The sequence below is a fragment of the Chlorocebus sabaeus genome, chromosome 13 (genome assembly GCF_047675955.1).
Source record: "Chlorocebus sabaeus isolate Y175 chromosome 13, mChlSab1.0.hap1, whole genome shotgun sequence".
Taxonomy (NCBI): Eukaryota; Metazoa; Chordata; class Mammalia; order Primates; family Cercopithecidae; genus Chlorocebus; species Chlorocebus sabaeus.
This window is the reverse complement of record NC_132916.1, coordinates 45,378,804-45,396,078: the sequence shown is the minus strand read 5'-3', so window position 1 is coordinate 45,396,078 and position 17,275 is coordinate 45,378,804. Positions and strand designations below refer to the sequence as shown.

At 36.6% G+C, this 17,275-nt stretch overlaps 1 protein-coding gene across 1 annotated transcript in view; it reads left to right on the top strand.

Moving 5' to 3' along the window:
• Positions 1 to 17,275, top strand: part of TBC1D32 (TBC1 domain family member 32) — a 227,788-nt gene that overhangs the window by 96,984 nt on the left and 113,529 nt on the right. The window contains exon 23 of the mRNA XM_038000966.2: positions 12,271 to 12,359. Coding sequence (XP_037856894.2) covers positions 12,271 to 12,359 — 89 coding nt within the window. The remainder of the gene's footprint in view (positions 1 to 12,270; positions 12,360 to 17,275) is intronic.

Here is a 17,275-nt window from a genome sequence, read left to right as displayed (position 1 = left end):
TGACATGATGCCAGCTTCATTGTGGAAGGTAAGACTGGGGCTGCATGCCCCATGGAGCTGGTGGTAGTCCCACCCTCCCAGGCACAGCTGCAGCCACTCAGCTGCCTGTGGATAGACAGTGGTGGGTCCCTGGTGAAGCCCCACCTTTGATTCAGGGTTGCCCTGAAGTATGAGGACCAGGCTGCCAGTTCTGCAGACCGGAGTGAGGACTTACGGTGCTTTTTTCCAAGCCTGACTGGTTGCCCATGGACCAATCAGCATGCACTTTGTTCCCTCTGAAGCCCATAAAAGCCCCAGACTCAGTCAGACTTGGGCAGCAACACACTGTGCATCTCCTCTCAGCTGAGAGCTGAGCAGACATCAGGATGACCTGCCTGCGGAGAGGAGATACACATTGTGGGTCTCCTCTCAGCTGAGTGCTGAGCAGACGTCAAGATGACCAGCATGCAGAAAGTCTTTACCCAATTCTGGTCTCCTGAGAGCTGTATTGTTGCTCAATAAAGCACCTGTTTGCTTTGCTCACCCTCTGGTTGTCTACATACTTCATTATTCCTGGATGTGGAACAAGAACTTGGAACCCACCAAATGGGAGGACTGAAAGAGCAATAACACAAACAGGGCTGAAACACGCCTCCCACTCATGCTCACCCTGTTGCGGGCAATGAGAAAGAGAGAAGAGAGAAAGAAAGAAGAACTTTAGCCCTTCACGTAGCCCAGACTAGGAGATCCTTGATCCATGGCTGTGACACCCTCTTTGGGACTCTGTGGTTCCTGGCATCTCCAGGATTTTGGACACTGCTGTGTTTCCTGGTGCCCATAGTAGAAGCTGCTTGCTTTATGCCTGGTCCAGCTGCAGCTTAACAGGGAGCTGGCACTCATGCCAGTGCCTGGACCTGCCCACCCTGCTGCAGCTGGCACACCTGGTTTTGAGCAGTGGCTGGACCCCATGCTCATTCACTCACACACGTAACCCTCACCACTTCATGTCTGGCTCATCCTGGGCAGGCATGGGATCTGCGTTGGTAGCATGAGCTGAGCACAGCTTGCCAGGCTGAGTGGCGAGTGGGTGGAATGAACCCAGTGGGCCTGAGCAAAATTCAGGCAAAGGTACCACAGGCCACACAGGTTTCTAGCTGGCGAATCAACACTCCAAGCATCCAAAGGCAAAATGTTTGCCTGTTTGTATGTCGGAATGGTATTGCCTGTATTGTCTTTCAGGGTTTTTATAGTTTTGGGTTTTACTTTTAAGTCTTTTTTTTTTTTTTTTTTTTTTTGCCTTTTTATAAACATTATATATATATATAATTTTAATTTTATTTTAAGTTCTGGGATACATGTGCAGGATGTGCAGGTTTGTTACATGGGTAAACATGTGCCATGATGGTTTGCTGCATCTATCAACCTATCATCTAGTTATTAAGCCCCACATGCATTAACTATGTATCCTGATAATCTCCCTCCTCCTGTACCCCTGACAGGCCTCAGTTTGTATTGTTTCCTTCCCTGTGTCCATGTGTTCTCATTGTACAGCTACCATGAGAACATGTGGTGTTTGGTTTTCTGTTCCTGTGTTAGTTTGCTGAGAATAATGGCTTTCAGCTCCATCCATGTCCTTGCACAGGACATAATCTTGTTCCTTTTTATGGCTGCATAGTATTCCATGGTGTATATATACCACATTTTCTTTATCCAGTCTACCATTAATGGGCATTTGAGTTGATTCCATGTCTTTGCTATTGTGAATAGTTCTGCAGTGATGATACACATGCATGTATCTTTATAATAGAATGATTTATATTTCTTTGGGTATATGCCCAGTAATGAGATTGCTGGGTCAAATGATATTTCTGGTTCTAGGTCTTTGAGGAATCGCCACCTGTCTTCCACAATTGTTGAACTAATTTATGTTCCAACCAACAGTGTAAAAGAGTGTTCCTATTTTTCTACAGCCTCACCAGCATCTGTTGTTTATTGACTTTTTAATAATCGCCATTCTGACTGGCATGAGATAGTATCTCATTGTGGTTTTGATTTGGATTTCTCTAATGATTAGCTCTAATGATGTTGAGCTTTTTCCCATGTGTTTGTTGGCTGCATAAATGTCTTCTTTATGCAGCCATGTGTTTATTGGCTGCATAAGTGTCTAAGTGTCTGTTCATGTCCTTTGCCCACTTTTTGATGTTTTTTTTTTCTTGTAAATTTATTAAGTTCCTTGTAGATGCTAGATGTTAGACCTTTGTCAGATAGATGCAAAAATTTTCTCCCTTTCTGTAGGCCATTTCTGTTACTGTGCAGAAGCTCTTTAGTGTAATTAGATTCCATTTGCCAAATTTTGCTTTTGTTGCAATTGCTTTTGACATTTTCATCATGAAATCTTTGCCCATGCCTATATCCTGAATGGTATTGCCTAGATTTTCTTCTAGGTTTTTATAGTTTTGGGTTTTACATTTAAGTCTTCTATCTATCTTGAGTTAATTTTTGTATAAGGTGTGAAGAAGAGGTCCAGTTTCAATTTTCTGCATATGGCTAGCCAGTTTTCCCAGCACCATTGATTAAATAGGAAATTCTTTCCCCATTGCTTATTTTTGTCAGGTTTGTCAAAGATCAGATGGTTGCAGATGTGCAGTCTTATTTCTGAGATCTCTATTCTGTTTCATTGGTCTATGTGTCTGTTTTTGTATCAGTTCCATGCTGTTTTGGTTACTGTAGCCTTGTAGTATAGTTTTAAGTTGGGTAGCATGATGCCTCCAGCTTTTTTTTGTTTGTTTGTTCAGGATTGTCTTGGCTATTTGGGCTCTTTTTTGGTTCTATATGCATTTTATTTATTTATTTATTTATTATTATTATACTTTAAGTTCTAGTGTACATGTGCATAACGTGCAGGTTTGTTACATATGTATACTTGTGCCATGTTGGTGTGCTGCACCCATCAACTCGTCATTTACATCAGGTATAACTCCCAATGCAATCCCTCCCCCCTCCCCCTTCCCCATGATAGGCCCCGGTGTGTGATGTTCCCCTTCCCGAGTCCAAGTGATCTCATTGTTCAGTTCCCACCTATGAGTGAGAACATGCAGTGTTTGGTTTTCTGTTCTTGTGATAGTTTGCTAAGAATGATGGTTTCCAGCTGCATCCATGTCCCTAGAACAGACATTTCTCAAAAGAAGACTTTTAAGTCTTTAATCCATCTTGAGCTAATTTTTGTATATGATATAAAGAAAGGGGGTCCAGTTTCAACTTTCTGCTTATGGCTAGCCAGTTGTCTCAGCACATTTATCAAACATTTTATCAGCACATTTATCAAACATTTATCAATTCTTTCCTCATTGCTTGTTTTTGTCAGCTTTGTTGATGATCAGATAGTTGTAAACATGCAGCCTTATTTCTGGGCTTTCTATTCTATTCCATTGATTGTCTATTTTTGTACCAATATTATACTATTTTGATAACTATAGTCCTTCCAAGTCAGGTAACATGATACCTCCAGCTTTGTTCTTTTTGCTTAGGATTGCCTTGGCTATTCAGGCTCTTTTTTGGTTTTGTATGAATTTTCAAATATTTTTTTCTAGTTCTGTGAAGGATGTCATTGTTAGTTTGATAGGAATATCATTGAATCTATAAATTGCTTTGTGCAGTATGCCCATTATAATATTGATTCTATCCATAAACATCGAATGTTTTTCCATTTGTTTGTATCGTCTCTGAGTTCTTTAAGCTGTGTTTTGTTATTCTCATTGTAGAGTTCTTCTTCCTGGTTTTCTGTACTCCTAGGTATGGTATGGTATGTATGGTATGGTATGGTATGGTATGGTATTGTATTTATTTCATTTCATTTCATTTTTGTGGCAGTTGTGAATAGGATTGAATTCCTGATTTGTCTCTTGCCTTGGCTATTGTTGGAGTATAGGAATGCTAGTGATTTTTGTGCATTGATTTTGTATCCTGAATCTTTTCTGAAGTTGTTTATCAGCTGAAGGAGCTTTTGAACCAAGACTCTCGGGTTCTCTAGATATAGAATCATGCCGTCTGCAAATAGGGAAAGTTTGGCTTCCTGTCTTCCTATTTAGATGACCTTTCTTTCTTTCTCTTACCTGATTGCTCTGGCCAAGACTTGTAATACTATGTTGAATAGGGATGGTGAGAGAGGACATCCTTGTCTTGTGCCAGTTTTCAAGGAGAATGTTTCCTGCTTTTGCGTAAATGGTATGATGTTGGCTGTGAGTTTGTTGTAGAAGGTTTTTATTATTTTGAGCTATGTTCCTTCAATATCTACTTTATTGAGAGTTTTTAACATGAAGGATGTTGAAGTTTATTGAAAGGCTTTTCTGCATCTATTGAGATAATCATTTGGTTTTTGTCTTTAGTCCTGTTTATGTGATGGATTATGTTATTGATTTGCATATGTTGAACCAACTTTGCATACAAGGGGTAAAGCCTACTTGATGGTGGTGGATTAGTTTTTTGATGTGCTGCTGTATTTCGTTTGCAAGTATTTTGTTGAGGATTTTTGCATCAAGTTCATCAAAGATATTGGCCTGGGCTGGGCACAGTGGCTCACGCCTGTAATCCCAGTACTTTGGAGGCCCCAGGCAGGTGGATTACCTGAGGTCAGGAGTTCGAGACCAGCCTGACCAACGTGGTGAAACCCCGTCTCTTCTAAAAATATAAATCTAGCCAGGCGTGGTGGCACATGCCTGTAATCCCAGCTACCCAGGAGGCTGAGGCAGAAGAATTGCTTGAACCCAAAAGGCAGAGATTGCAGTGAGCCGAGATTGTGCCACTACACTCCAGCCTGGGCAACAAGACTGAAACTCCATCTCAAAAATAAATAAATAAATAAATAAATAAAAAAGATATTGACCTGAAGTTTTTTTTGTTGTTGTTGTGTCTCTGCTGGGTTTTGTTATCAGAATGATGCTGGCCTCATAGAATGAGTTAGGTAAGAGTCCTTCTCTGCAATTTTTTGAAATAATTTTATTAGGAATGATACCAGCTCTTATCTGTACATCTGGTAAAATTTAGCTGTGAGTCCACCTGGTCCTGGGCTTTTTTTGGTTGGTAGACTATTTATTGCTGATTCAATTTTGGAGTTTGTTATTGGCCTTTTCTGGGAATCACTTTGTTCCTGGTTCAGTCTTGGGGGAGCATATGTGTCCAGGAATTTATCCATTTCTTCTAGGTTTTCTAGGTTGTTTGCATAGAAGTGTTCATAGTAGTCTTTGATTGTTATTTGTATTTCTTTCACATCAGTAATTACATCCCTTTTGTCGTGTGTGTGTGTGTGTGTGGGGGGGGGGTTTGTTCATTCATTTATTTATTTATTCAGCAGATACACAGGGAGTGCCTGCCATTTGCTTGGCACTGTGGTCAAGGAACTGTGTGTGCAGTGTTGAGTGGAGCACATACTATCCCTGCTCTGTGACACTCACAGTTTGGCTCAGGTCCAGAGAGGAAGAATAGGGCTCCAGGGTGTGGTCAAGGTTCCACTGGGACAGTGGTGTTCCCCATACCGGTGAGGGGTTTAGTCTCTCCAGTGGATCTTCCACAGCATTTTACTTGTATGGGGCTGGGTAATCACTGAGTGAATAAAGAAAATGTGGTAATATGTACCATGTAATACTACTCAGCCATAATAAAGGAATGAAGTAATGGCATTTGCAGCAACCTGGATGCAATCGGAGACTATTATTCTTGGTTAAGTAACACTGGAATGGGAAACCAAACATTATATGTTCTCACCCAGATATGGGATCTTAGCTGTGAGGACACAAAGGCATAAGAATGATACAGTGGACTTTGGAGACTTGGGGGGAAAGGGTAGGAGAGGGGTGAGGGATCAAAGACTATACATTTGGGTGTACACTGCTTGGGTGTTGGGTTCACTAGAATCTCAGAAATTGCCACTAAATAATTTATTCGTATATCCAAACACCATCTGTTCCCCCAAAGCCTATTGAAATAAAAAATGAATTAAAAAAAGATTATACAAACCAGTTTATCCATCACTAGTACCGTGAAATCAAAATATAACAGAATACTATAGTGATAATAAAAGTGTTCTTAGAATTAAATAACAATCATTTAAGAAAAATTCTTCTAACTCTATTAGTTAAGTTATCCCTGGTAACTGAAAGTGACGTTTATTTTTGTTGGAATAAACACAACTGTTTAGAAATAAAAAAAAGAATGCGTATTTTCTTTCCCTCTAGATGTAAGTGAAATATAGTCTGCTATACTCACTTCCCCCTTGCATTTTTCTATTGCTTATCTTGGAGATGACTCTGTAGCAGTATAGACAGCTCTTTCTTATCCTTTCCCACCCCCCCCACAGTTGCATAGTAGTCCATTATGTGGATGTGCTAGAGTTTATCCAGTCTTATTGGTGGACACTTGGGTTCTTTCAAGTCTTTTAGTGTTATACATGATGTCAAAATTAATAGCCTTGGCTTATATTGTACTTGCTAGTGTGTCTATATATATATTTTTTGTCATATAACAAATTCTTACAAATCCAGTGGATTAAAACAACACCCCTTTATTAACTCACAGTTTTGTAGGTCAGAAGTCTAGTATGGTGTGCCTGAATTTTCTGTGGCTGTTAGCTAGGGACTTCTTTGTGGTTTCTGGAGGCTACTCTCGGGTGTTATGTGTCCTTTTGCATTTCATCAATGGAGAACTTCCATTTTACTGTATTCCTCTCATTCTTTGAATCTCTCTGACCTTTTGTGACCAGTTAGAGAACATTCCACTTTTAAATCGCTTTTTGATTAGGTCAAGCCCACCCCCATAATCTCCTATTTTAAAGTCAACTGATTAAAGATTTTAGTTGCATCTGCAAAAATTCCTTCACAGCAGTGCTTGCATTTGTGTTTGAGGCCTGAGAATCTTGAGGGCCATTTTCAAATTCTGCCTACCACAGTATCTTCAGGCTAGTTTTGTAGAAGCATGATTACTCTGTTGAAAGGTAAATTCACATATAATATATTCCAGTGTACAGTTCTTATTGCTAGATTTCCATTCGCAGAGAATAATCCTTTTGCTTTCCTCCCGGTAAGATATTATAGTGCCTGTTTCCTGGTAGGCTGATTAAGAAGATTATGTGGTCAAAAGTTTAGATATTTGTCTGACAAGTGAAAAATGTTAATTTATATATTTTTTTTCATTCTGAACAGAACATCCTTTTCTATGCTTAATGGCCATTGACATTTACTTATCCCTTAAATGTCGTTTCATTCATTTTTGCCTATTTTTCCATTTGTGTAGTTCTTTTTCTTGTAAATTTTAAGAGATTCTTTAGCTTTTAGGGATATTAGGTCTTAACTTTTCATGGCTTCATGTCAGGTATCTACCAAAATTCTAACATCTGTGAACAACTTCCAAGTTGTACTTTAGTAAATTAAAGGTGAATAATACAAAATACCCTTTTCCTTTAATATACACAATTTTTAAATTGCTTTCATTTTCTATGCTTACGATCCAGCTCTATGATAATGGTGTGTAAACATGGTATTGTATTAGGTAGACAAATGCAAAATAGGACTTTTTTGATTTACATAACTAACTTTCAGGAAAAGCAGAGACTGCTGGAAACAGGACTGCAAGTGCTGTCGGGTCTACGTCTGTCTCTCTGTGTCTGTCCTCCTCCGTCCTCCACCTTTGCTTATTACTGCATTTCATGTTGGCTTTGTTGAATGGCAAGCACAGTATAATAATGGTCAAGAGTTCGAATTCTGAAGCCAGACTGCCTGCATTAGTTTCCTGGTTCTGCCTCTTACTAGCTGTGTGACCCTGAACAAGTTAGACCTCAGTTTTTTCTTGATAAAAGAGTGCCTTATGCTAAATGAAATAAGCCAGACACAAGAAGGACAAATACTACATAATACCACTTATATGATGATTCGAAAATAGTTAAACTCGTGGAAGTAAAGAGTGGAATGGTGGTGGCTAGGGGTGAGAATGGGAGAAAACAGGTAAGTATTAGTCAAATATACGAAGTTTTGGTTATACAAGATGATTAAATCCTAAAGATCTACTGTACAGCATAGTGCCTATAGTTAGCAATACTATATTATATACTTAATAACTTGCTAAGGGGGCAGATCTCATGCTGAATGTTTTTATCTCTCACACACACTAATCAATGAGGCAGGAAGAAACTTTGGGTGGTGATGGATGGGCTTATGGCATAGATTGTGGTTATGGTTTCACAGGTGTATGCATATCTCCAAACTCATCACATTTATACATTATTAGTACAGCTTATTTATGTCAATTAAACCTCAATGAAATTTTTTTTTTTTTTTTTTTTTTTAAAGAAGAACTGTAATATTTTCATCTCAGGGTTGTTGTGAAGACTAAATGCATTTAGATCACCACCTGGCATATAATAAGTGATATATAAATGCTTGCTATAATTATTTTCTTCTTCTCTAGATGGTATTCTCCATAGGAGAGGACTCCATAGTCCTCCATTCCCCATAGGAGGGGCTACCTGTTATTCTATAGTGATATCTTTACCCTCTCCCCTTTTATTAATTTCCTAGGGCTGTCATAGCACATTACCACAAACTGGGTAGCTTTAAATTACAAAAATTTATTCTTTTCCAATTCTGAAGGCCAGAAGTTTGAAAACAAAGTGCCAGCAGGGCCATGCTTCCTCCCAAGGCTCCAGGGAAGAACCCTTTCATTTAGTTTGTTTTTTTCCACTGTTTCATGTCTTGTTGCTACATAAATCCAATTTCTGCCTCTATCTTTACATGTCTGTTTCCTCGTCTCTGTCTTAAATCTCCCTCCGTTTTTCTCTCAGGACACTTGTCTTAGATTAAATGTCTACTTTGATAATCCAGGAGGATATGGTTTGGCTGTGTCCACACCCAGATCTCATCTTGAATTATAATTTCCATAATCCCCATGTGTCATGGGAGGGGCTTGACAGGAGGTAACTGAATTATGGGGGTAATTTCCCCCATGCTGTTCTCATAATAGCGACTGAGTTCTCATGAGATCTGATGATTTTATAAGGAGCTTTACCCCACTTTGCTCCCCACTTCTCCTTCCTGCTGCCATGTGAAGAAGGATGTGTTTGCTTTCCCCTCCACCATGATTGTAAGTTTCCTGAGGCCTCCCCAGCCATGTTGAACTGTGAGTTAATTAAATCTTTTTTTTTTTTTTTTTTTTTTTTAATAAATTAGTCTCAGGTATGTCTTTATTAACAGCGTGAGAATGGACTAACATATACCTCAAGACTCTTAACCTCTGCAATGACTCTTTTTCTGAATAGGGTGACATTTACAGGTTCTGGGGATGAGGCCCTGGACATATCTTCTCTTTTTTTTTTTTTGATGTGCATGTGAGGGTCACCATTTAATTCTCTATAACCCCAAGTAGGAGAGCAGCCTTTTCCTCTACTTTTCCACGTTGAAAAATCCCAAGGAAGGATTTTGATTAGCTAGCTTTATTCATAGGTTAACCAATCATAAGCCACTTCTAGAAGTGGAAGTGTAGAACTATTGGGGTGTTACATGTGACCTATCCTCACCCTTCACTTGCCTATTTCTTCAATAAAACGAGTCAGTCACATAGCCCAAACCTGGCTATTGGGGCAGTTGTAAACAGTAGGCACTCAAACATATCTTTATATAGAATTGATATTCCTTTTTGTTTTTCCAGTATGGCCTCAGTCTGACCTAGTAGGTTATTGAAAATATTCTCAAGCTGGACAGTATCTTTTAAAAAGATACGGAATTTCTGTCTACTTTTTGTAAGTCCCAGGTCTTCTCGCACTACTTTGTTGCTGGGAAGCTGCTTCTTGATTTAGGAAGCTGATTCCCTTATTGACACATGTTACGGTGCTTAGAAACTGAAGCTCTCCGTAAGGCTTCCCAGGAGTTTTGTTTTCTTCCCTAAGTGGTGATACATCAGTGTAATCTTCTTCTTTGAAAAAATTATTTACCATAACATTTGTTCTTTGAAAATGCATTCTCATTGATAGTTTACTGTAATCTACTCTTCCATTAGCTTGTTGGTAATACAATCTATCATTTTTATTCTAACAGTACCTAGTACTTAGATTCAGAACTAGAATCTCAGTTACAAGATGTCACTGGCTATCAAATAGTTTGAGCTCTGCATTATATTCAGATAGCTGCGCAAATTTCAGTCACCTATACGAATTCCCTACTAATAAATAAATATTTATTATAATACATTTAGAAACTTCTATGCATAGAACTAATTGGCAACCTCTCTCACCTCAGGTGCAAGAAGGTTAATGATTCCTAATCAATTCTAGATTGTTTTATGAAGATTAACAGTGGTTAAAAATAGTGATAATAGGTTCTTTCTTTAAAACTATAATAATTATTAAGTAATAAAACATTTACCTATTTGTAGAATAGGTAGATAGTAAACAAGTTTCATCACTATGTCCAGGGCAAAGACTATTTATTTAATAGTATTCAGATGCTTGAGCAAGTCAGGCAATCTCTGTGGCTCTGTCATGTAGCTAATTCAGGAAAAAGTAGAGAGGTTAAAGGAGATGGAAAGAGTCGTGATGCAATTAGAGTAACTGTGCAGCTGGAAATATGAATATGACTTGTTTAGCTCATGTTCTATTGTAATGTTTGAAGCAAGTAGTGCCCAGCAAAGTAGTAGGTAACAGTAACAGATCATTTAAAAATAATAAGTCTTTTTATTCATCATTGCTAGGTAGTTTATTAATATTTACCAATTTAAACTCTCATGCTAGTATTATTTACACACTTCTACAACATAACCTATAGAATGGTAAATACATTCTTATATGTTGGGTACAAATTTCTACTAGGTAACTTTACCCACAATCCAGTTGTTGTATTAGTATCGATCAGTATTTGATTAGTTTTATTTCAAATGTGATTTTGAAATGTCTATTATTTCCTCCTTTTTACAAATTCATTCCATTGCCTCTTTTTTTAATTTGATGAAATAGTCTTTGTATCATAAGCCACAAATTCCTCAATAAATATTATGTGACTTTACTCCCTAGCAAAACCTTTCGTCTTTTGCCCTATTGGTAACAGAAATATCCTGAATTTAAACTCGGAGAGTAGCAAGTTTCTTGGTCAGGAAAATGAGCAATGAGGGAGATAGATATTTGTCCATGAATAAATTTCTTAGACCTGAACCCAAAGATATACATAAAAGCAGGGAATTATAGAAAGAAATACTTTTTTTTTTTTTTTCTTTTCCGAGACAGAGTTTTGCTTTGTCACCCAAGCTAGAGTGCAGTGGCACGATCTTGGCTCACTGAAACCTCCACCTCCTGGGTTCAAACAATTCTCCTGCCTCAGCCTCCCAAGTAGCTGGGATTACAGACACCCATCACCACACCTGGCTAATTTTTTTTTTTGTTACTAGAGATGGTGTTTCACCATGTTGGCCAGGCTGGTCTTGAACTCCTGACCTCGTGGTCCGCCAGCCTTGGCCTCCCAGAGTGCTGGGATTTCAGGCATGAGCCACTGCACCCATCCAAGAAAGCCTTTTAAAACATGTTCAAAATTGTGTGATTGGCTAAAATTGTCAGTGCTAGGACAACTGCTGGCACTTAGATCATCAGGTTCTGTGTGTATTTGCATTAGTGGTTTTGAAGCCTTGGCAACACACTGGAACATCACAGGGAGCTTTTAAAAGAGTATTAATGCCAGAATCCCACCCCTACACATAGTGATTTAATTGACCCGGGGTTGAACCTGGGCACCTGTGTATCTTTTTAAAGTTCCCTATGTGATTCTAATGTTCAACCGGGGTTGGAAACCACTGATTTACATGAGCCAGATAATCTCTATTAAGAAAATCTCAAATAGTTACTAGATATAATATTTGGATCCATTATTCATTCTTCTAATTTGTGGATTTTATATTTGTTTTTCAAAGTAGTTTACATTTTTGGCAATTTTATCAATATTTAACTGGTGGTATAAGGTGCTCACTAGTGCCAGAGTAGGGTCAAAATCAGTGTTTTCCACTTTGGCTGAACACTAGATTCACTTCGGAAACTTTTACAGTCCTAATGTAAATCTAGGCCACATTCAGACCAGTTAATTCAGAAACTTTGAGGGTTAGGACCCAGACATTAAATTATTATTTTCATTATTATTATTTACAGCTCCTCAGGTGATTTCTTTATAAAGCCAAATTTGAGAGCCACAAATCTAAATAAGTTGTTGTTGACTTAATTTTCTTTAAATGATTTCAGTTAAGTACAGCCTCACTTTGTCTCTTTTTTTTCAGGATATTATTGATAGACTTATAATTTTGAATTCTGAAGCTAAGATTCGTTCTTTATTCAACTATGAACAATCACATATCTTTGGTCTAAGGTAAAGTGCTACATTTTACTTTTGATATTATGTTTTATGTTCCACAAAAAATAAGCATTTGTCCTATCTACTTTTAAAAAGTATTTAAAATTAGCTAATATTTAAAAGCATGCTTAAAGGTAATTTGTCTTCCTGTAACGTTATAGACACAGTAAATTATGGCAATTAGATATTTGTACCATGGCCTTTGTCTGAATTTGGATTCTGTATTATTATAGTGTCTCCCATTCCTTAATTTAATAGAGGCATTTTGGGGACTATATTTCATTTAGTTTACTCAGGAGTCAACTTGACCTTCCCTGGGTTGGTATTTGGCTAGATTCTTGTCACAATATACCCTTAAAAGAGGCTTAGAAATGGATGATTTATCCTGAGGCCCAAGTTTTGCTCTTTGGTGTTAATCATTATTACTTTTCAACTTTGCCTGAAGTTTAAATCTTTCTAGTTGAGTTCATGTTCCTTGATATTTTATTTCCCATATTCAAATGGGAAATAAGGCATAGTTGGTAGGGCTATAGGGACTCGTGAAATTCGCAGTCTTTTGCTCATATGTAAACTTATAATTTGCTTCCCTACCTGTAAATTACTACCTTTAAAAACAGCTGAATTAAGAAAATTTTCCATTTCCATAGTTTCATTATTTTTCTTTCTTTTCTATTAGCAAAGTAACTTCACCACCTAAGAAAGGAAGCAATTATTTTTCTAAAGTTAGAATTCTCTGATGATAGTGTATTTTTAACTTTTTAAAAACTGTATATTAATAGATGAGCTTCGTGTTTGGACTTTATAGTTCATTGGAGGTATAAAAAAGGTGCTGCTATTATAGTTCTTTGGGTGGTGTGCCCTTTATCTCAAAATGTGTTTTCACATTAAATTTTAATTTTTAGTCTATAGTCTCAGATACATCAGATAACAAGTTTTGATGAGGTAAACTAGGAAAAACTACATTCAGTAGAATTTCCTTTTGCATAGCAAGTATGTTTCTGAGTTTTGCAGTTATAGAACATCGATTTTGGCCTCTTGTTGATATACTGAGTAAATTTCTTTTTTTTTTTCTGTATATTTTCTCACTTGTGTGGAATAATATTTTCTGTAGTGTTCTTTGGAAGAAGATTTAACAATGGGACTTTATTAAGTTATATGAAAAGCAATCCAAGAAGTGAAATGCTCCTGGGAATAACATACATGAATTTTCATAGTATGTGCTTTCTCATAATATCCAAATGTTATCATTCTATCCTACTCTAAAGAATTTAGTATCCCGTTGTTGATAGATATAATAGAATAGTGCAATATGGTGGTTAGCAACATGGACTTGTGGTCAAACTGCCTGCTCTTTCTTTACTGGTTGTGTGAGATGGGGTCTCAGTTACTCATCTGTAAAGTGGAGGATAATTACATTATTTTCCATATAGAGTTATTGTCATAATTGATATGAAAAGTTAAAAAGGCTTAAAATAGTACCTGGCACACAGAAAGCACTGTAAAAACAGTAGTAGTAATAGTTCTAATAGCAATTCTTCGTGTCTTTCTTTATATCTGCTTGATCTATGCTCTTTTTGTGTTTCACTATGAAATAATTTTTGTCTTCATTTTTTCGGTATCTCAGTAGTCATAAACATGCTACCTAGTAATTTCCTTGTTTTATATGAGCATTCAAAAAGGGAAAATGATGAAATTGCTTTCTGAGGAAAAGTTTGTATTTTAACTTTATTTGCTTCTTAACAAGTTTTTCTTTCATAAATTTAGGTTTTGAGATTCCTATTCATAATAATGTTTAATTCAGGTGTATTTGTAAGTCATATATTTTAAACTAATAATTTACTTTCATTTTTTTACTAATTTCTGTCTGTTATTGGTCATTGATATCTAATGGTGATAAATCTAGATCATAGGTTTGCATTATTCATAAATCTTGTGTTTCTGTGTGTTTGGGATTTTTACCCCTATGTTTCTTTCCTATTCCCACAGTATTTTTGTTTGTTTCTAGTTAAGCCTGCCTTGTACCTTTCTCTTCAGTGGATTATCCATTAATGTGTCTGAATCTATGTTTATCACTGCTTGTTCCATTTACTTTATATTTTCTTCTGCCTCAAAACTGTAGCAGTAGCATTAAGTGTAATGCTTGATACAACTTATTTATCACAACACTCAGATGAAGCTAATATGAGGCTTAGTGAAATGTGGCATGAACAGCATCACATTCTGTTTAAATGTCTGAATTTTAATTTGCCAAGATCTTAAAAATCTTACATTGTAAATGACTAATATTCAGAAGGGTGCTCCTTTGATTAACGTCCCCTCTTCACCCCTACCCCTTTTCTCCCTCTTCCAACCTATCCTTTTATTCTACATCATTCCTATTAGTGTGAAGACATGCCTTCATATGTCCCGTCTTACAATGAAATACAACAAACCACACAGAGAAATACCCTTGACCTTGTGTCTCCTTGCAGCCACTGATCTATATAGCAAAATATGTCTATACGATCTGTCCTCAGTTGCTAACCTGTATTTACCCAACTCACTTTGATTTGACATTGACTTTATAATTTTGTTAGAACTATTCATCCTGCTCATTGCTATATCACTTGTAACTTCCATGCTGATGATTCTAGTGCATTCTTCTCTTTTCTTATCTTACTACAATTGTCAGTAGCATTTGATATAGTGGACCATTTTTTTTTCCCTTTGTGAAAAATTCTCTCCATTTCTGTGATATCACACACTCTTATTGCTGCAGTTTTTTTTTTGTTTTTTTTTTTTCATTCTCTAGGCAAATTCTGAATGTTGGAATGCTCAGGATTTAGTCTTTGGCCCAGGTCCAAGGATCCTAGCTTTCTGTATACTTTAGAAATTAGTATACAGTATACTGTATACTTTCTGTGTACTCCTAATTTATTCCACTTAAACATTTGCCTTCAAATATCGTTTATATGCCAGTAGATGCCCCCATTTATATCACTAGCCCAAACCTCTCTTTTCAGCTACCAGACCTATATATACACCTGCCTTCTGACATCTCAATTTATATATTTCTCGTTTAAACATGTTCATAATTGAACTCTTGGGTCTCCCAAACCTCCTCCTAAAAAAACAAACAAAATAAATCTTTCATTTCTATCCCGTTAAGTGACCCAGCCATCTCTTTAATTGCTTAATCTTGAAAGTCATCATAACTTTTTTCTGTTTTTTTAAAACAATATATCTTTATTATAAGTAAATTAACCAATGCAGAAAATTAAATATAATGAAATGAAATTCCTTATAATTCTAAAACTGTCATTATTAACACTGGTAAATCATTCTAGACCGCTTTCTATACATATACAGACAGAAAGATATACAGATATATAAAAATAAATTCTTTTATAAAAATAGAATTATAGTACAGTTGCCACTTTAAATTTGAACTGAATTTTATAGGAAAAAAAAAAAAAAAAAAAAGAAGCCCCAGTGTGAGACTGAAGGAATTGCTGAATTTCAGATAACTGTTTTTTCGCTCCGGGGGTCTTTATTTTCTAAGCGATTCCTCTAAGGTAAAGAGAAAAGATGATGTAAAACATTTCAAGAGGTTTGAGCATGATTTTTCACTTTTGGACAGTATTGATCAACTCTACTGTGATAGATGAAGACATTCATGCTCTTGTCAACTGCCCACGTCCCCTGTCCTCACCTGTGTTAAAAAGTAGTTCCTTTGCCCATTTCCTAACCTACCATGATGGGTCAGAGACCCTATCTTCCTCCCTCCCCAGGAGGGTGATTAAACAATAAACTAATCTGCATTTTTCAGTGTAGTGACCTAATATATGAAGTGCCTTTTATGATGACTATACAGTAAGATTTACAATTTTAAAATTTACTCTCGTATATTTACTCAACCGGTATTTATTGAACACGCATTCTGAGCTATGGACTGTGCCAGTATGGGGGATGCAATGATGAGTGAATCAGATGTGGTGCTCATTCTCTTTAACCTTGTTATCTAGTGAGGAGTAAGATATTAAGTTAGTCGAAGAATCTGAGGTAATTAAGGCAGAAAAGAGACACGTTCTTATAAAGCTCTCACCCATCTTTTATCATTTAAGTTACTGGAAATTCTGGACACCATTGTGTGACTTACCTTAATATATCTCTACCTTTCCTGTGTACAATAGTTCCTACCCTTCCTTAGCCTGAACTAATGCTCCGAGGAGGTTAGACTCCTTATCTCCCTCAAGGACAAAACAGCATTTATTCCTGCCTCTATACTTGTTTTTTATGTCTTGACTACTGTCTTTGCTTTTGTCTACTTATACAAATTCAACCCATCCTTCAATACAAAGCTTGCTCCATGAATTACTTATAGCCCATTCTGATCTTGTCTTCTCTTTGCATGTCTCTTGCCTTTTTGGTCCTTCCCACAGATTTAATATTTTTTTATTTCTTCTTTCTGAATACAACTTCAGTTTCCTAAGGGAGTATTATTTTCTTCTACTTTCATGTCTACCACATTGACAGATCGTTTTGAGTTCTTTGATTAGCATTTATTTGTTAAATCTGCTGATTGGTTAAAACAGTTGCCTGGAAACTTTCGATACTGCCCAAGGCTTAGAAGCTTGAACTTTTCTTAACCATTTTTAGTAGGTTTAGAGGAATGTTATGTTCCTTCTTGGACATTTTATTTCAGTACAAAAGCTGTAAATTTCATGGGGAAACATTATATCATCATTTAATATTAATAGTTTTCTTTATATCAAACTGACCACATTAAGTTTTATTATAAGCTGTAGAATTGCAGCCTTTTTTTTTTTTTTTTTTTTTTTTTTACTTTGGTCTTCAGTGCTAGAGATGTACTTAGTTTACACAACTTAAATCTTATATAGTAACTCTTAGTTAAATATATATTAAAATTTAGCATGGTTTAAAAATGTTAA